Raw genomic sequence first — 21,669 nt, 5'->3', positions numbered from 1 at the left:
GGAAATAAGGTTACTGGAAAATAGTTCAGCCATTAAAAACTGCACAATAATCTTAATTGCTTAAGAGTCATGTGCATTTTTCTGCAGCAAATAGCTAGAAATGTTTTGACAAACAAGTATACAGGTGAAACTCGAAAAATTAGAATATCGTGCAAATGTTCATTTATGTCAGTAAGGCAACTCAAAAGGTGAAACCAATATATGAGATAGACGCATTACATGCAAAGCGAGATATGTCAAGCCTTACTTTGGTATAATTGTGATGATTATGGCGTACAGCTTATGAAAACCCCAAATTCACAATCTCAGAAAATTAGAATAGTGTGAAAAGGTGCAATATTCTAGGCTCAAAGTGTCCCATTCTAATCAGCTAATGAATCCATAACACCTGCAAAGGGTTCCTGAGCCTTTAAATGGTTGCTCAGGCTGGTTCAGTAGGAATCACAAGCATGGGAAAGACTGCTGACCTGACAGTTGTGCAGAAAACCATCATTGACACCCTCCATAAGGAGGGAAACCCCAAAAGGTAATTGCAAAAGACGTTGGATGTTCCCAAAGTGCTGTATCAAAGCACATCAATAGAAGGTTATGTGGAAGGGAAAAGTGTGGTAGAAAAAGGTGCACAAGCAGCAGGGATGACTGCAGCCTGGATAGGATTGTCAGGAAAAGGCCATTCAAAAGTGTTGGGGACTTTCACAAGGAGTGGACTGAGGCTGGAGTTAGTGCATCAAGAGCCACTGCACACAGACGGATCCTGGACATGGGCTTCAAATGTCGTATTCCTCTTGTCAAGCCGCTCCTGAACAACAAACAACGTCAGAAGCGTCTTACCTGGGCTACAGAAGAAAAGAACTGGTCTGTTGCCCAATGGTCCAAAGTCCTCTTTTCTGATGAGAGCAACTTTTGCATCTCATTTGGGAACCAAGGACCCAGAGTCTGGAGGAAGAATGGAGAGGCACAGAATGCACGATGCTTGAAGTCCAGTGTGAAGTTTCCACAGTCTGTGTTGATTTGGGGAGCCATGTCATCTGCTGGTGTTGGTCCACTGTGCTTCATTAAGTCCAGGGTCAACGCAGCTGTCTACCAGGAGATTTTGGAGCACTTCATGCTTCTTTCCGCAGACGAGCTATATGGGGATGCTGACTTCATTTTCCAGCAGGACGTGGCACCTGCCCACACTGCCAAAAGTACCAAAACCTGGTTCAATGACCATGGGATTACTGTGCTTGATTGGCCAGCAAACTCGCCTGACCTGAACCCTATAGAGAATCTATGGGGCATTGCCAAGAGAAAGATGAGGGACATGAGACCGAACAATGCAGCGGAGCTGAAGGCCGCTATTGAAGCATCCTGGTCTTCCATAACACCTCAGCAGTGCCACAGGCTGATAGCATCCATGCCACACCGCACTGCGGCAGTCATTGCTGCAAAAGGGGCCCAAACCAAGTACTGAGTACATATGCATGCTTATACTTTGCAGAGGTCCAATATTGTTCTATTTCCAATCCTTGTGTTATTGATGTCATGTAATATTCTAATTTTCTGAGATTGTGAATTTGGGGTTTTCATAAGCTGTACGCCATAATCATCACAATTATACCAAAGTAAGGCTTGACATATCTCGCTTTGCATGTAATGCGTCTATCTCATATATTGGTTTCACCTTTTGAGTTGCCTTACTGACATAAATGAACATTTGCACAATATTCTAATTTTTCGAGTTTCACCTGTATTTTCAGGTTTTGATGAAGGAAAAAAATGTAGAATTCATAGACATTATTAAATCTGTTTTTGTTTCGATAATTTTTCTTTGTAAAAAATATGTTATAAATTAGTTCTTGCGAGTTTATGGTCACTACCTGCTTCCTCTCTGTGAGGCCTTCAGCCTTATGGCTGCTACAGCTCAATTTTGGAAATGCTGCAGTGTAAGAGCAAGCTTTCAAATACAAACTGCCATTTGCTTTCCTTTTGTGACTGGGAGAGGTGCACCTTGATAATTTCTGCCTCGCTGTTCAAGATTGTGAAAACTGACAAAAAGAGATAAATCCTTCTGCCTCTTAAGCATTGTTGTGGGACAGGGCATTTCAACCCATAACAACTTCTACAGTGCCTATCTCAGTCCCTTCTGGCTTCTGTCTAAAATGGCACAATTATTGACCTATCCTTCAGCAGGAACAGAGTATTTACTGGATTGACTCAACCTCCCATTCTGGGTCAGTCCCTTCATAGGTCCAAGAAGAATAGGGAGAGAAAGCAACCAACTAAACCCACCACTTGATCAGAGAATCAGAAAGAAGGAAAATTCCTTTGATGGTCTATCAATCACAGTGTCACCACTTTCTCCAGACTATGTTTTGGGAAATTAATAGATTTCTTCCTTATGCTGCAACCTTACACTGAGCAATTGTGCTGAATAACTAGTGCTTTTGTGTGGTTCACCAACCTCTCTATTGTAACTGACCTCATGTTTCAAAAAATACATTCAGCTAGTTGTCCTGCAATGTCAATTCAATCATTCCCAACACACTTCAACAAAACGGGGTCCTTACTGCACCATAACAACACTTTTTGAATACACTATGCCTTGGGGCTTTGTATCAACTCAGAAAAGTCACGCCTGCGCTTGCAGATCATCCAATTTATATGAGCATCCTGGATTCACCAAGTGAAGGCTTTATTTCTTACCAGCATAATTCTAACTTCTTCCTTGCCAGATTGGTTTGAAACCAGCCCTATACTGTGGTTATAGTTATTCAGCAATGATTGACCCATATGGACAGTCCTTTCTTTCACTAGAATATGAGGGTCCTACAAAATTGTTTTTAACTTTTTAGCAGATCAGGGTCTTCTTTCCAATCTGTTACTACTTCTCTTGATGGGCTTTCCTGAGCATCCTGCTCTTAAGTTGTCCATTTTCTTTGTCAGTGCTTGCTCAAGCATTTATGATAGATGCATTTCAGTCTGGCTGGGGATATATTAGAGCTCTGATTGTCCATGTAGATTATTCATCCCCAGATTGTCAATAATCTGTCACCTGAGGGACTCAAGCAATTGACCTATTATCATCCAGAGACAATATACAATGTTCCCAATATTGCAGCAGGGCAGGGCCCCAGCCTAAACCCAAAGGGGCTGCCATTCTCCACAAAGAGAAAAGCTGTTGTATGTATTCCTGCCAACCCCACTGACTGACAAGAAGCTATGTGAATGGACACTGCTCTGTGCATACTGATTACCCAATGGTGACAAGTTCTAAAGACTTACCTCAAACTACATGTCCATAAATAAGCTCACAAAGACTGAGGCAAAATTGCCATCCAGATCTAGTCTCCCTACATCTAATAGCTAGGTTTCTTCACACCAAGGTTTTTCTGCAACAGTACAACACATTCAAGCACTTGTCTGCCTGCCATCTGTGTACCCTCATACACAAATGGACTTAGTTAATTCAGTTTGTGCATGCCTTTCATTTTTATCCATTTACTTGCCCTCTGAAGTTCACTTTTCAGTTTATTCTTTCGCTCATGTCATGTGGTCTTGCTAATTCCTCACTGCATGTTTAGTGGTGGTGAATTTCATGTACTTTGTAAGGGCTACACTTCTCATACCAAGTGACAAAAATGGTTCCTGAGAGGATTAACTAATGTTTTCCCACTATAATGCCTTTTGTCCCACATGAAGACTACCATTCTATCAACTTTCTTGCCTAATCACTGGCTACTGTGGATCTCTGGATGTTGATATTGAAGACTGTGTTTTTAATACCAATCATGTATGTTGTAACAGCAAAAGATGTCTGTGATCTATATGCAGACGAAACTATTTGCAGTTCCAAAGGGAAAATGTGTTCAGACCAGATACTATTGTCCTCCCTAAGGTGATCACTGATCTTCTCATAAGCTAATATTAGATATACTTTTCCTGCCTCCCTTTTCCCTTCATTTTCTGGATGTGCAGTACGCTTTAGCTTTCTATGACCCTGCACTGTAATATTTTATTAGTTTCCAAGACTTTCTTATTTGGGGAACCAAAGAAGGGTTTGCCTGTCCTCACAATGCTTTGCTCAGACAGTAACGTTAGTTTATCATGTTGTAAATCAACTGGCGTCAATCAGTTTAGGAGTCAATATAGAATAAATGCATCATCATTTTCCATCATATACAACATAGCATCTCTGAATCAGACTGCTGCAAGATAGCACTATAGTTTCAAACATTAACCTTCATCAAGCATTAGCAGACAGATACTCATGTCAGGGTTCAAGCATCATTTTGATAAACTCTTTTGTTATCAATCCTTGCTTGGCATGGTGCGCTTGCCTTATCACATGGGAGGTAAACTTATTAATCCCCTGTACACATAATAGACAGAAACCATGTAGAAGAACAGATTGTTTACCTGAAGTTGTAGTTCTTTAAGTGGTTATCTGCATTTACATAGCCATGCTCCTTCCCCTCTGCAGGTACCTACAGTTTCCTGACTGTTTTGGTGTTTCAAGGAATTGAGGGAAGAGGCAGAAATTGGCTCGTGTGCATAATGAACATGTACCAAAATCTTCAACATTAGAAGGTTCTCAAACTGGGCTCTACACAGTTGCTTAACATTATCTTTGGATGCATAGCTGACCACCAGAAAAAAAGCACAGAGCTGAAATAACCTGCAGTACATACTAGGATCAACTGAAGAACAGCTTGGCAGAAGAAGTAGATCTAAGTTCCTAAATAGGCAGAAGAGTCTTTTCCATAAGAAGTACAGAAAAAAAAAAATCAAACCTCTAAAATATTGCAATGTATTCTTCAAAGTAAGTAATTAGAACACCTAAAAAAACAAAACAGCCTTTAATGTAATGAAGAGTTTAGGGGGGAAATGGATTCTTAATATTGCTTCAATTCTACATAAACATTATCTTACCTTCAAGTCAAGATGAACTACATTATTTTGATGTAAAAATGAAACTCCTTCCAAAATCTGCCTCATGAGACGCTTAACATCTTTTTCCTTGAAGGCATCTTCTCTTTCAGCTACACACTGGTCAAAGATTTCCCCACCAGCAGCACTGAGAATGAGCATATTTGTTTGTCAAATTTAAATTTCCAATTATTCACTGTTAATTACATTTATATCTCATTTTTATATTAAAATCATGCTTAAGATAATTTTAAAAAGAGGCAAAACAATATTTTAATTAAAACATTAAAACTCAAATAAAAATGCATCAATGAGAATAAAAACAGCTAACAGATTAGATCTACTTAAACAGCAAATCAATTTCAACATCAGAAGACCTATGAATAAAAAATATATTTGCTTGCCAGCAAAGCTGGAACTAACCAAGCCTCCTTTGGAAGGAAGTCCAAAGCCTTAGAACCACCACCATAAAATATTTAAGTGAAATGTCTCATTGTTTAGGTTCTTAGATTACAGAGTGTTTGCACTTCAATTTAGTAGGAGTGGATCTCAGCAAATGCATTTAAGACTTTTTGATATAACAATGGATGAATAAATGCTTATATTAATTACTGTTCTTCTACAGAAAAAATATACATTTTGGTTGTTGTTAACAAATTATGCAAGGATTGCCTTCATTATTTTAGAAGACTGAAGAAGTATAAAAGTTGAACCAGAGGAACAATCTTTACAATATTTTACTCGCAATATTTATAAAAAAATTTCATAAACCAAATACCCGGTTTTTGAGTTTTAAATCACATATCTCTTATCTTTAAAGAGATTTTTTCTGAAAATAAAAGTTGCATCCTGCAGTCAGCTTGGTTAAATCCTTCTATTGTTAAAATCATTTATCTAGCCCAGATAAGTAACAAAAATGTTTTATAACGAACATGCTATGCTGCAATTAATTCTTTTTCCTTCCCTTCATACAAAAAGGAATTGGTACAGAGAATGCTTTTTCTAGAAAGAAGGCATTTAATTACTAATTAGTATACTCTTCTTCCTTCCAAAGAAGCCCAGAATGGGCTTATAATCAATAAAAAAGGTATTATCCACCAATGGAATTATAGGTAGTCCCCAGTTTAAGAATGAGTTCCAGTCCCAAGGTCTGTCCTTAAGTCAAATTTTTATGTAAGCCAGAACCCTATTGTATAACACTGTATAAGCAGTAAATATTTGATCCCTAAGCCTAATAAATACCTTAAATTGGGCCTAGCACCTCATAGATAATGCAGTATGTTCAAGTTAGGTGTCACGTGATCCATTTACCTTCTTCACTTAACATCAGGTAGCTGAGTTATGTTAGGGTCATACCTAACATCGGTTGAAACTGATATAGGGCTTCCTTGCTATTGAGGCCATGGGCAGATTAAGGAAGATGACCTTGAAGGAGATACGTAAGATCTGTTGCCTAGGCAAAAGGGACTGAAACATTTTTTAGGTCCAAAATGAGATAACACTCAGAAGTGGCTCAGGCAGATGCTTCCGTAATTTACTGAACTATGAGGAGGAAGAGGTACAGCATAAACAGACTTGCAAGATTCTGTTATTTTAGAAATAGTTTTAGCCTTCTTGGGAGTTGATTTCCTGGTCTGGTCTACCTAGTGGGGATAACAGGCCACCTATTCCCTTAATGCAACAGTTCTCAAAGGAGTTCTCTTTCAGGGGATCCACAAAGTCAAATAAATAAACATTTTAAAATTTCTGTTTTAATTTTTAATACACTAAATATCAATAGATATAGCCCATGTAAACCAAAGCTCTTTTGGGTCCAATCATATTTAAGAATGTGAAGAGGTCCAGAGACCATGTTTGAGAATTGTTGCCCTAGTGAGAGCTTGGAATTAAGGAAAACCTCCAGGCTACTTAGCTGTTACTTCATAGAGAGTGCTACCCCATCAAGTATAGAGTTATTCTATTCTATTCCTGGCTCTCAGAACTATCTACTGTTCCACTCATCTGGATTGAAGTTCCATTTGCTGTCCCTCATCCAGTCCATTACTTCCTTTAGGTAATTGTAACACACCTACATAGACTCTCTCATTTAGATGAGAAAGAGAAATAGAGTTGCTGTGATCCTTACTCCCAGATACTAGATGTTTTTTCATTTCATGTAGATAGTGAATAGCAGGGTAGAAACAATGGAACTTTATTTGACTCCGCAACTCAAGTGTCATATGGCCCATCAGAAATCTCTGACTGCCAGTCTTTGGTAGTGATCCTGTAGATCCACTGATCACTAAATAATATACAGTAACTAGTCAAAGGCTTCTGAGAGCCTTTCAGAAGAATCAACACAGTAACATTCACCATGTGTCTATTCCAACAGAATTCATCAAACAGGGCAGTTGGGGCTCTAGCTTTGTATATCTAAGTTTAAAGCCTGAATGAAAGGGATTTATACAATCAGTTTCTTCTTGGATGGCTAAGAAAAGAGGTGGCAATACTACTCTCTCAATGAAGCAAGCATAACTTCCTCATGTAAAGAGGCACTGGTTCTACACCACAGGTAGCTGACTTTATCCCTTTGTCTACTTTCTCAAGTTGCAATAACTGAAAGTGACTCCATGAATGCTGTTTAAAAATTCAACAAAGTCTTCAAGAATTATGCCTAGTCGATCGGATACAAGATATTTTATATACATCTGAAACCAGAGTAGGTTACTGATTGATCAGCTCATCTGGTCTAAGACTAGCCTTGAACAATCTGGCCTCTGTTCAAGAAATCCCTGCTGGGGGGTTCACAAAGACTGTACACTCTTTGCTATGTGCAGTTGTGTTCCCTGACTTTTACTTGGTCTCATCTGCTGCAAGATGTGCTCTAAACATATGCTTGTCCACTTCACTGACTTGGAGATGTTTAGTATATCAAGGGTTATCTCATAAATGGAAAAGGTTCATCCAGCTCAAATATCATCAGAAAGTGACTTGCACCTAATCAACTACCAGTTCACTGCTAATCTATCCTACCCCAAAGACCAGATTGTGAGAATATCCTACAATATGTATTGAGTTTGTGAGGTTCTTAAGAAAGGCCCGTGGTTGGCACTGTGGTCAGAGCTAGACTGAATTGGAAATGGATATTCAAGTCTCCCAGGAAAACTGCACTGGGATTCTCAAGACCATTCCAGACTGATTCAATCAGCTCAAAAAGAAAAAGACTGAACAACAGGGTGGGAAATACATTTACATCAGAAGATACTTGTTCTATCTTGGAGACTAGGTACAAAGGTGTAGAACCAGCTCCCAGATGGATTTGTTTCCTGGTAAAACCCAAAGAATTCCAACAAAAGGCTTATGCAGGAACAGCAGTGTTAAGGGCAAGGACAGATGCTGGCTTAATAGCTTCTCCTTATTGTTGATTCAGCAGATCAGTGTGTTTCATAGCAAAATATGATTAATATATTAAAGCAACCCCATAGACTGTTCAAGTCTCTAATCCTGCAGTGCCTTGATAGCCTTGTCACCCCACAAACATCTTTCATGCTGCTCTTTAGTAGTGATCCACTAGTAATGGCAAGCTCCTTATCTCATCTGCAGCAATTAAAGCAGGACTCTCATGAGGGATCAGGGAGAGAAAATGCTTCTTTGCAAGAGTCCCATAGGTATGGAATATAATCAAAAGGTTAGGGAGTATACTATAAATGCCAACTGCCTCTCAACCAGCAATGATTCTGCTATTGCTAACTGCCTCTTCTTGATGGAGCCTTTGGTAGGGTCCATATTATATTCTTATGATAATGTAGACATGTACATTTGTATTTCAGTTCAAAATTCTGTGAAACATCTCTCAATTTCAGGGAATGCTGGTAAAAAACTGGTATAGACATCATATAACTAATCCAGGAAATCACTAATTCACAACATCTAGAATTTAAATGCAACATGAAACCAACCACTTTATTTTTTAAAGACAACTACACCACACCATTAATGTAATAATACTTTGAGCTGTTGTTTTGTATTTCAGCCACAATCTGAGCAGTAGGGAAAGAAGGCATAAACTACAATACATTTCAAATGCAAAGTGCATCCATATCCACATTAGCCACCCAGGTTTATAATGCACAAGAAAAAATGCAGTTTAAGTATAGTATGTGTAATTTACGTATACCAAGTGAATGAGAAAGTAATTCCACAGCATTAGGTTTTCTAGGTATAGAATTTTCAAATCCTAACCGTCCAGTAAGATTAGATTCTACTGAACATCTGTATGTTTCAATCTCTCGAACAGAGATCTAGAAATATTTATTTAGCCTTGTTGTATAGCTTTTCCTCATGTATTTTTAAATATATATTCTTACGCTTAAAAGATAAACAGAAAAAGCATCAAGATAAAATGATAAACAAAAGAAACATGAAAAGCACTAAGTATCTGAAATATTTCTGTGAGAATGTTTCCTTTCTGCTTTTATTTTGTAGGAAACATCAATTTTGCCTTATCAATATAGAAAATAGTTTAGAAAACATTTAAAATATTGAGATCTTATTTTGATCAGGACTATTTAACAATTATTTGCTTTATTATTTTACTTGACAGCTTTAGTGAATCATTACATGTATATGTATATGAGTATGCATGTGTATGAGTGTTGCATTTTCTGCTTCTCTCTGAAGTTCATACAATTTGAAAGAATTACATTTATTATCACGTTTTAGGTGCCAGAGCAATATAAAGAGTCTATTTTTTTCAGTTGGATAGTAAACCAAGCTTCTTTTACTCATTATTACTAGGGGGTTTTTTGTGCTCTTTATACTTGTATCTGTATATTCTTCTCTTACTGTTATTTGCTTCTATTTAATTATTGAACAAATTGTTATATACCACTTCAGAAACTTGGTCTTAAATGGTCCTATATTTTATGTTTATACCATTGGTAGTCTATTTTTCATTATAACTACAATAATAATCCCAAAGTCAGATTCTTACAATATAGATTCAAATTATTTGAGAAACATCTATTTTTGTACTTGCTAAATGGAGGTGACTGTGGTGTAACAAAATGAGCAGAATATCCCTTAAAGTTGGATATTCTACAGGCAGAACTCTGAAGATATCTCTGGTTGAACAGAGGCACCCCTTTATCCTGAATAATAACTGACCCTGAATAATAACAGTAGGGTCATCTGATCAGACATTACTGGGGAATCAGAGAGGTTATTATAGCATAGAGAGAACAGGGGAGTCTGCTTCCATCAGTCCACTTGTCTAAATTGAAAGAAACACTGTATTTTACTGAAGTTGAACTTGAGCATGATTTAGTGAAAATTCAGACACAATTTTTAAAAATCCTGAGAATCAAAGGAACATCGAAGTGAGAATTTACTGGCATTTATTAACAGTCATGTTCCTCTGAGTCAGTATATTCAAGGTATCTTAGGAATTTGCTGTTTAGGGACAGAACTCTTTGCAATCGAAAACTGCTAAGAAAAAAAAAGCATGTTTAAGCGTTTAATAACAATCCAAAATATTTGAACATTGCTATTCATCTCTATAGAACATAACAACATACAACAATTAATTATGGAGTTGCCTTTATATACTATTCAGGAGTTTCAACTGAGCAGGAATCCAAGCCATTTATCAGGGGCACTTTGCCTCTCCTACTAGTATGTTCCAGCATTTATGGCAGGTAATAATTTTCAGTTCCAAAGATGAAACCTTATTCTGTACTTCAGTATGAATATCTGCCATGATTTATGTTCATTTTGTTTGTTCATTGGATGTGGTTCAGAGCTCCAGAGATAAAGCAGGATGAAATCAAAATAAATTAGAGGGAAACTGAAGTTATTCCATCAAGCATATATTAAAAGTCCAAGCATTCTATACTGTATCATAAAAATGTAATACTTACTATTCCAAAACCAAAATGATTTCTGTTGGGGTCTCATACACTTCATGCAAGTTAATAACCCACTGATTGCGTTGTGCCAATTCCAGAACTGCAATCTCATGAATTATCTCCATTCGACAGTCTTGGCCTTTTCTTCGTTTCCTCATGAACTTTGCTGCAAACTCTTTTTCAGTCTCTTTCTTTACACATTTCTTTACTACTGCAAATTTCCCCCTACAATTGGAGAGACAGAGGAGAATAAATAAACTGGATATAAAGTTAGGCTATAATCAGCCTACAAAAGTACCCCTAAGTAATGAACCTTAAAATAACTTTTTGGGGAAAAAAATCAGTTGAGAAATATGAAAGGATTACAAATGGAGATGACAATGGTGATACCTTTCCTGGATATTGGGAATGAGAGACAGTAAAACACTTGTCTAGGAGCATCCACAGATGTTAATTTTCTCTCCAAATTACATAAAGAAAACCTTAATCTACCTGTCTGTCTGTCTATGGCTTGAAAAATACTTAGAAAAAAAATTAATTTTTTATTTCCCAAATATTGAACTAATAATTCTTTAAAAAGTGCCTAAACCAGGGCTGGGAAGCTTTTTTGTGTCATTTGTTTTCATGTCTTTCAAGGGCAGCAGTAGTCATGACTGGTAATGTGAATGTATTGGTGAAGGAAGTAGAACAAAAATTTCAACCCATCTGAAGGGCTTAATGGACAAAATTGGCACATTAAGGCTTGTAATGGCTTTATGTACATAATTTTTTACTTTATTTTAGCAAAAACACCCCAAATCATGTCATTCACCTTAATTTTGATAAAGTTATCTGGAGATGCCCTGGTAGTGCAAAATAATTGTTGGGGAACACATGAGGCCTATAGTTTGCCCATCTCTGGGCTAAGCATTAGGTTTAATAAATAGGGGCAATCATACTTCATGCTTCTATGCAAAGATGGAAGCAACATCTGGTATTAATGTCTTGAAGATTTCACTTTTTTATATCTTCCCTGTGAAAAACAATTTTCTAATTCCTTTGGTGACAAAGGTGAGCTGGGGAGGACTGTATCTATGAGGACAAAGAGTAATTCAACTAAAGTTACTATTACCATGCAACTTCCAAGTTATTTGCAAAGAATTTTCTTTGTAATAATGGAACTCCAGTTGGCTTGGTATGATTTTTTTTTTTTTTTTACTACAAATCCATATAGAGTCTATAAGGTCCAACTCTTTATTCATAAAATACTTTATTCAAAACAGTTGAAAAATAATTAAGAGTAGACCATCAATTTAATACAGTACAAAATCAGAAAGTTAAATTATAGTTTCTCATATTGTCCTCTGGTGTCAGAACTTCAGACGGTAACCAATTACAATCAGAACTTACAACTCCTTTTCAAATCCTTGTTTTTTAAACATAATTTTATTAAACATTAAAAACATTACAATTAATGTTTCTTTAACAATAGTTATTAGTTTGTATTTTTCTGTGTATGCTAAATAGGTAAATATGTTACTATTTTGTAAAGGAGTATATTGTTTTTAAAAAAGAATATATAAAGAGAATTATATAGTGAGAAGAAACCCTTTACTAAACAAGGAAAAAAAAGACAACCCCCCCCAAAATGGAGAATTTTTAAATCATATTAAACAAAATCAAAAGCTCAGAAAAAAAACCCTTCCCACACTTAAATTATATATAGAAAAGATCTTCTTTTATCTGACTATTGAAATTATGTAACTTTTTCCCATTTCATCACTGTGATTCAGTTTTTGAGCAGCTAATTAAACTGAAACCATACCGAATCATATTGTCTGGCCTTCTATTTCCTTTAGTAGAAAGCTAATTCAAAGGCTCTTCCAAATCCCTGTGACATTTATTAATTTGGTTCAGTCATTCTCTAAATACAACTCATACATATTAATTATCAAAGTTAAAAAGTCCTATTCTTGATGGAAAATGTTATATTAATGCTGATTTCATTACATTATTATCTTTGGTGTGGACACCACTAAAACATCTGAGGTTTGTATATCATGTGCTTTGTATAAAAAGAAGCAAGTAATAACTAAAGTTACATTTTTAGAGAAGAAAGTTAAAGAATTATTTCCCTTTATATATCCATTTTCTGATTTAAATATTTGATCTCTGTTAAATATGAGCTAAAGTTTAACAGTTCCATAACAACATTTTTTTAGTGCATCAGACAGTCATAATGAGAAAACGGTGAAAAGTCTAGTAAGCTATTGTTGTTCAGACTTCAAGAAAATTCTGAATCATCTATTTGGGATAAAAATGGAAATGTGTATACAGCTTTCAGATCCAGATTCTGCTATGCGTCTAATTATAAATCTATTTCCTTGATAAAAGTAGATGTTAAGATTTTAACACGTACTTCACTTCATAAATTATAGGCGTTCCAACTACTCTGTACCAGTCTAGGCTGGACTGCATAGGATCATCAAGCCTCTGACAATATTAAATGTTTAATTGAGGTTCTTGCTTTAACTCAAAATAAACATGACTTAGCAGCTATACTTTCTTTCACATGGAACAATCCTTTGAAGTGGTTTCCTGGAAGTTTTGGGGGTGAGGTTTGACTTATTTAGGGTTATTCCCAAAGTTTATGTTTTAGATTGCTACAATTTATTCAATCCCTACATCATGGGTGATCATTAGTGGTGTGCCCTGCCCATGATTAGATTTATGTTGCAGAACATTCAAAATATGCAAAGTTCCTTTTTTGGCCTTTCTTTTTAATATAGTTTTAGGATCTCTTGCCTACATATTTACAAATGGAATTAATGGCATTACACTGGATTGGGGGAGAAGATAAGATTTTTTTATATGCAAATGATATCTTACATTTTATTGATATCTCTGTAAATCTCTACTCCTAAACTCATTGTATTAGTATATGAATTTGGGATCCTACAGTGGGGCAAAAAAGTATTTAGTCAGCCACCAATTGTGCAAGTTCTCCCACTTAAAAAGATGAGAGAGGCCTGTAATTTTCATCATAGGTATACCTCAACTATGAGAGACAAAATGGGGGGAAAAATCCAGAAAATCACATTGTCTGATTTTTAAAGAATTTATTTGCAAATCATGGTGGAAAATAAGTATTTGGTCAATATCAAAAGTTCATCTCAATACTTTGTTATATATCCTTTGTTGGCAATGACAGAGGTCAAACGTTTTCTGTAAGTCTTCACAAGGTTTTCACACACTGTTGCTGGTATTTTGGCCCATTCCTCCATGCAGATCTCCTCTAGAGCAGTGATGTTTTGGGGCTGTCGCTGGGCAACACGGACTTTCAACTCCCTCCAAAGGTTTTCCATGGGGTTGAGATCTGGAGACTGGCTAGGCCACTCCAGGACCTTGAAATGCTTCTTACGAAGCCACTCCTTCATTGCCCGGGCGGTGTGTTTGGGATCATTGTCATGCTGAAAGACCCAGCCACGTTTCATCTTCAATGCCCTTGCGGATGGAAGGAGGTGTTCACTCAAAATCTCACGATACATGGCCCCATTCATTCTTTCCTTTACACGGATCCGTCGGCCTGGTCCCTTTGCAGAAAAACAGCCCCAAAGCATGATGTTTCCACCCCCATGCTTCACAGTAGGTATGGTGTTCTTTGGATGCAACTCAGCATTCTCTCTCCTCCAAACACAACGAGTTGAATTTAGACCAAAACATTCTACTTTGGTTTCATCTGACCATATGACATTCTCCCAGTCCTCTTCTGGATCATCCAAATGCTCTCTAGCAAACTTCAGACAGGCCCAGACATGTACTGGCTTAAGCAGGGGGACACATCTGGCACTGCAGGATTTGAGTCCCTGGCGGCGTAGTGTGTTACTGATGGTAGCCTTTGTTACTTTGGTCCCAGCTCTCTGCAGGTCATTCACTAGGTCCCCCCATGTGGTTCTGGGATTTTTGCTCACCGTTCTTGTGATCATTTTGACCCCACGGGGTGAGATCTTGCATGGAGCCCCAGATCAAGGGAGATTATCAGTGGTCTTGTATGTCTTCCATTTTCTAATTATTGCTTCCACAGTTGATTTCTTCACACCAAGCTGCTTGCCTATTGCAGATTCAGTCTTCCCAGCCTGGTGCAGGTCTATAATTTTGTTTCTGGTGTCCTTCAACAGCTCTTTGGTCTTGGCCATAGTAGAATTTGGAGTGTGACTGTTTGAGGTTGTGGACAGGTGTCTTTTATACTGATAACAAGGTCAAACAGGTGCCATTACTACAGGTAACGAGTGGAGGACAGAGGAGCCTCTTAAAGAAGTAGTTACAAGTCTGTGAGAGCCAGACATCTTGCTTGTTTGTAGGTGACCAAATACTTATTTTCCACCATGATTTGCAAATAAATTCTTTAAAAATCAGACAATGTGATTTTCTGGATTTTTTTCCCCATTTTGTCTCTCATAGTTGAGGTATACCTATGATGAAAATTACAGGCCTCTCTCATCTTTTTAAGTGGGAGAACTTGCACAATTGGTGGCTGACTAAATACTTTTTTGCCCCACTGTATCTGGTTTACGCTAAACATCGGAATAAAACAGTTAGGAAAGTTTGGACTCCTTTCTTTACCTTAATATAGGAATACTCAGCAAGGTTTTACAACTGGTAAATTTGAACTTATCTTCCTGTTTGGTGCAAATATAAGATCTAAACAGATGGTCTAGAATTCCTTTGTGTATTTGGAGTAATAAATATGAGACTAAGATGAATCCAAAGTTAAAGGATTTACATCTGGAGAGGCTTTCCTCTACTAGTCTATCACATTATTTTAAATGAATTTACACAACAATGAATAGCTTATTTTATATACTGTGAGATTTTAATTGTATAAATTAGAACTACCTACTGGGAAAGGTGAATTTAATTTTCCATATGTTTATGCTTATCACTGGGCATTTATCCTAGCTTTGGTTACTGGCAGGAATAAGAGATTTCAGAAGTCAGCTTCTCTTTGGACTCAACTTTAGATATATTATCTGACAGTAGTAAATTCTTGGCAAGTATTGGGATCCATATTTGTGTAGGGACAGTTTCAACACCTAGACTTAATGCTGCAAGACATGTATAGAAAATATTTAGGCAATACAGTATATGCAATTTTAATCTGTTTACCTCTGAAAAGCTTATGTTTTATTATATTATATTTATATGATAATTCCAGTTTAAAAAATAATGCCTGTTTTGGTAAATTTTTATTTTAGATCAATTCAGTTTTAAGGAAGCTTTTTAAAAAAAAAAAAATAGTTTGCTTCTTGACACTTTATTCAGTGTAAGAGTATTATTCAGTCTATGTGATCTGGATTGAAAGGGGACAGTTATGATTCTTCATTGGAAATTGTGGGGTTTAACTCTGATTTTTATGCCAGTAGCCTTCCTTTATATAATTTGAAAGTGGTTATATAAAGCACTGATGTCCCGTTTCACCCCCATGTGCTCTCCCCCCCAAGGCCTGGTAACCAGGGATCCTGGCTACTGCTTCTTAACACAAGGTGGCCTATAATAAAGTTGGCCTCATCCACAACTGTATGTATCACCTGGCTGGGCATGTGGGGGGCAACATCCCTTCTCAGAGATGTGCCCAGCCAGGTTTTGTGTATGGCATGAGCCCTGAACCCAGGGGATGGAGTCAAAGTGTGGCAGTTGTTATCCAAGAATTCCTAGTGGCTTTCAGGGGCACTGCTCCACAAATTGCCAGTTGTGAGGTCTCATTTGCGAAGTGAGCTGTAGAGATCAGGACTGCTACTTACGTACCAGCCTCTTTGCTGCATAGCAACCTCCCTACCAGAGTTGTTAGAGTCTGTTGGCAGTGGGGTTCCCCAAGCTTATTGTCCTGGGAGACTTCAGTCTGCCATCCTTGGGCATGGACTTAGAGGTGGCTGGGAGTTCATGACCACCATGATAATTAAGGATTTGTCTGAAGTTATCTCTGGCCTGACTCAGAGAAGAAGCTACATGTTAGACCTGGTTTTTATCTCAGGGCAGTAGCAATGTGATCTGAAGCTAGGGGATGTTACCACCAATCCCTTGCTATGGACAGATCATCCCCTGCTGGATCTGGAGTTTTTTGGTGCTGTACCTCCCCACAGGGAGGCAGAATCCATTTGAACAATTTGCCCCAGGGACCTGATGGACCCTACTGGGTTGCAGAGGTAGCATGGCATTGTTCCTGGGGCTCAGGTACATGGTTTGACTATGTAGTTGCTACAGAAAATGAGAAGGCAAATTTAGCCATGGATCAGATTGTTTCTATGCAGACTCTATTCATGTGGATCCTGGAGGGCCCCCCGATTTTCAGAGGAACTCCAGGTAATGATATGGCATAAGAGACTCCTAGAACTAGCTGAAAGGAGATGAAGCTTACCAAATACAGATAAGAGTCTTTCTTAAGGATTACCTTGTGGTGATAAAGACAGCAAAATGTAGTTATTTCTCTGCCCTTATTGCTTCTCTTTAGGTTAACCCAGTGATAGTTACTCTGTTTAGGTTAACCCAGTCCCCCCTGCATAAGGACAGACTGCGGGAACACTTGCAGGGCCACTGTGAGGATTATTCTAGGCATCTATTGCTTGGATTCATTTAGGGTTGGAATCTGGCTGTAAAGGTCCTGTGGAGTAGGCAGAGGCACAGTCTTGCCCAGTTATCTGGGAGGAGTTCAAAGCTGTTTGCCCTGAGGAAGTGTACAGGGTCTTTGGAGAGGTGAGTTCAGCCACTTGTATTTTAGATCCCTTTCCTTCCTGACTGACTAAGCTTTTCTGGGGAGTGTCAGGTGGTTGGGTCCAGGTAGTGGTGAATGCTTCTCTGAGGGGTTGGTGGTGGTGGTCCCATCCGCCTTGAAAGAGGTGGTCTACTGCCTCCTTAAGAGATCATTGCTGGACCCAATGGATCTGGACAATTTCTGTGCAGTCTTCAACCTTCCCTTTTTGGGGAAGTTGGTAGAAAAGGTGGTTGGCTCACAGCTCCAGAGGGCCCTGGAAGAAGTGGATTATCTGGACCCCTTTCAGTCAGAATTCAGGCATGGCCATAGTAAAACACAATATTGACTGCACTTGTCACTGATCTTTCGCAGGTTAAGGATAGGTGTAGTGCATTCATTTTAAACCTCCTTGATCTCTCAGTGGCCTTTGATTCCATTGATCATGGTATCTTTCTGGGCTGGCTCTGGGGATCAGGAGTGGGAGGGGCTATATTATGGTAGTTTTTCTCTTTTCTCCAGGGCCAGGGCCAGTCAGGGTTAGTGGAGAGGAGAGGTTGAGCTGGAGGGCCCTTTTTGTGGGGTGCCTCAAGGCTCTGCTCTCTTTCCACTTCTATTTAACATCTACATTAAGCTGTTGAGGGAGGCCATTTGTCCTCACAGGTGTGGTATCATCAGTATGCTGGCAATATCCAGCTGTACATCTTGTCCTGGGCTGACCAAGTGATGCCACCAAGGTATTTTACTATTGCATGGAGGCTATGGGGGTCTATATAGGGGATAACAGGCTTCAACTCAACCCTAGCAAGACTGAGCAGCTGTGGGTGTTAAGTTCTCACAGCTCTGGAACTCTTCCATTTTTAACTTTGCCTGGGGGGGGGGTACTTCCCCAGTCACAGCTGGTCACAATCCTGGACTCACATCTCCTGCTCAAAGAGCAGGTGGCAGTTGTGGCAGGGGGAGGGGGGTTGCATAGAGTTGTCTTGTGCACCAGTTGTACCCATCCCTGGACCAGGAAGCCTTGCTTATGGTGACTCATTACTTAGTTACCTCCCACTTGGATTACTGTAACACGCTTTACATATGGAGCTGCCCTTAAACATTTGAAAGCTGCAGCTGGTCCAGAATGCAGCAGCATGGGCAGTTTTTGCCATCTCTTGATACACTCCTATAATACTGCTGCTCCACAAATTGTCCTGGCTCAGGAAACCCCTCAGTGGGCTTCCATGTCTGATTCAAGGTGCTAGTTGCCACCTATAAAGCCTAACATGGCACAGGAACAGGCTATTTGCAAGACTACCTGTCTCCCATTGTTTCTGCTTGCCCAACCAGAACTAGCAGGGAGGGCATGCTCTGGGTCCCTTCTTTCAAGTGCTGCCATCCTGGAGTCGTACCTTCTATGTGGCTGTGCCTGCCCTGTGGAATAACATTCCTGCAGAGATCCAGATGGTTCAACCCCATCAGCCTTTTGTAAGGCTGTGAAGACCTGGCTGTTCCCCCAGGCATTTGGGCCAGGAGGTTAGGCGAGCTCCGCTGATGATGTGGCTTTTTGTTTTGGGGGTTGTTTTAACCAGGGTATCATGGGTTATATGCTGCTGTTGTGGTTTTAATCTTTGTACACTACCCAGAGTCACTGCTGTGAGAGCAGTAGCTTTATGAATCATTTAAACAAACCACCTCTAGACTAATAGGCTTGAATGTTCTGTTTTGCTAAGTCCACTTTAAACAACATGAAATTAGTTTTTTATTATCTTAACATGAGATTAATTCAGCAAAATATTTGCTTCATACATATTAAATACCTCAGAGAATATTTAATGTGAGTTGGAAATTGGAATATTAACTCCTATTATTGTCATATATTGGGTTTACATCATCAGGATGTGAATCTATCAATCACTGTCCGTTGAAGATGTGTGTGTTCTTCTTGGCTGTATCTCCATTTGGAATCTCTCAAGATGACATTTGGAACTATGGATATTTTAGGCACAGGGCTGGTTGAAAGATTTATACTCTTATAAAAACTAAAATGTAATAGCTGACAATCTAGACTACAAATCCAGATGTGATATAAGAATTTTTAATCCAACACTAATTATATATACATACATATATAGGTTCTTAATTGTAACAAATATAATTAGGAATATTCACATTTGTGCTGGCATTAACTTACCCTGTAAAATAAGGCAAAAAATCCTAGCCTATTAACTCTCCATAGTCTGGAATTAATAGCAGTCTTGCCTGTGTAGATTCAATTTAAGTATGAAAATGATTAATCCTAAGAAAGCAATAATTTTAAGATGTTCAAAACAATTAAAATCTATGAGGCTTTTGTTTGGTTAGTTTAAAAAAACCATTCATCAAATCTTTCTCTCATTTAAGACGTCCCCGCCCCTTGGACTGTAATCCCACACATACATACAAGCGTGTATAACGTCTACTGAAATCTATGGTAATTAGTTCCAAGTAACTGTAGTTAGCTGAAATGTGTGAGAATTTACTTCAAGAGGGAAACTAGAGACACAGAAGTCAGAGCATTAGTGGAATACAAATTATTTCTTTTGAAGGAGGGTATTTCTTAGTTGACATAGAGTATAAGCAATGTATGACAAACACTTGCCATTTAAGTAAAGAAATTACTCGGTAAAGTTAAATGATTTCATTTATCCAAATAAGATGTCTTCCTTGTATCATTCTCTAAGAATCTTGAATGGTTTTACTGGAATTCAAAATTGTATTAGGGAGAACTCAAGGTCATTTATTGAGACTGGCAACTTCAAAAGCATGGTTTCTGTTGGCATGCCTCCTAGCTTGCAAAAAAGAAACAAAGGCCCTTCTGATCACAAGTCAAGCTCGATAAGAAAACGGTCTTACGTCATATGTTTACTCACTTTCTGGTTGCCATGGGTTCCACTAGCAAACTAAAGAGAATCTAACATTAAATAAAGGTTCTTAAAGTAATCTACAACAAGCTGTCACTATTGTAGATGCTGTACATATTAATTTCCTTAAGCAGCATTAAAGACTTCAGTTATTGCACAGAATACATTCAAAGTCTTCTTATACATGAATTTTGAAGAAGATACAAGGCATCACATTTTGTTATAAGTACTACTGGCACAGTTTTCTATTCTAAATTATATATTTTCTTATTCAAAGTGAAATGTATTTTATGGATAACCTGGCAATGTTAAAGGAAGAGCTAGGACTGAATCCAAATGCCAAATCATGTATCCCACCGTGACTGAAGCACAGTAAACATTTCACAGAAGCTTATGTGATGATGTATACATCCAAAGCACTAAAAAAGGGGGACGAAGATTGTATATATTTGCACAAAAACGAGGACAGAGATCATCACACAGATACAAAAGCACACTCCTACTGGTAAGTAACCCAATAGATAACACACACAATAAAAAAACAAATCACATAACATATACACAGTACAAAGTAGCATTTTCATTCTACAACCAGAATCCCCATTAGCCCCCAGAATTTTCTACATCATTATTTTTAACCCTCAGAAAGTTCTCTACTACTACTCATTTTTCCCCTTATTGGGCTAAATCTACATTTTTAACAATCAGGAACATTATTTAACAAGCAAAAGAAAAATAAAACAAATATCAAAGAATACCTCTAGGATACTTATGAGATCCAAAGGCATTGCTAGAAACAAAGATGATAATGGATGCTTGGCTTTCGCAATGAAGCATGCCAGTACAGGAGGATAGTCTACTTAGTGCTAAGGAAAGTACTCAAAGATCTCCATTGACAACCACGGTCATCATGTTCAAAAACCTATCTTTCCTTAATTCTTTCTCCCACTTGCAGAGGGCAGGAAACCCAGGATTTTGTGCATTATGAAAATTGTGAACATGAGCATTCACAAAGGACATGCTACACTGAAAAAAACTTAGAAAATTCCTAGATAATTTGGGAATTACTTTCCAAAGGTCTGTTCTATAGTTAAACACAACTAATTCTTCTAGTCATAACTCTTAAGAATTTGGGATAGGACTGTAGCCTTATATGGGGATGTTTGACTGAACATAGGACATTTTACATACAAGCATTAGCTCTGCTACTGAATTATTTGCCAAGCGTGTTTTTTGTAGCTTTCATTTTAAACAGTTCTAAGCATAC

The 21,669-nt window shown here is 38.0% G+C and overlaps 1 protein-coding gene across 2 annotated transcripts in view; it reads right to left on the bottom strand.

Moving 5' to 3' along the window:
- The window catches only part of STK17A (serine/threonine kinase 17a), a 40,040-nt gene that overhangs the window by 6,558 nt on the left and 11,813 nt on the right, over window positions 1–21,669 (bottom strand). For both annotated transcript variants that reach the window (XM_088150016.1, XM_007423427.3), the window contains exons 2-3: window positions 10,806–11,018; window positions 4,912–5,056 (exon numbers count right to left, since the gene is read on the bottom strand). In XM_088150016.1, the coding sequence (XP_088006142.1) occupies window positions 4,912–5,056; window positions 10,806–11,018 (358 nt within the window). The remainder of the gene's footprint in view (window positions 1–4,911; window positions 5,057–10,805; window positions 11,019–21,669) is intronic.

This window comes from Python bivittatus, unplaced genomic scaffold (genome assembly GCF_059951505.1).
Source record: "Python bivittatus isolate LINGU-HERP-01145 unplaced genomic scaffold, Pbiv_v1 ctg000610_np1212, whole genome shotgun sequence".
Lineage (NCBI taxonomy): Eukaryota > Metazoa > Chordata > Lepidosauria > Squamata > Pythonidae > Python > Python bivittatus.
The sequence above is the reverse complement of the archived record's forward strand: the minus strand, read 5'-3'. Positions and strand labels throughout refer to the sequence as shown.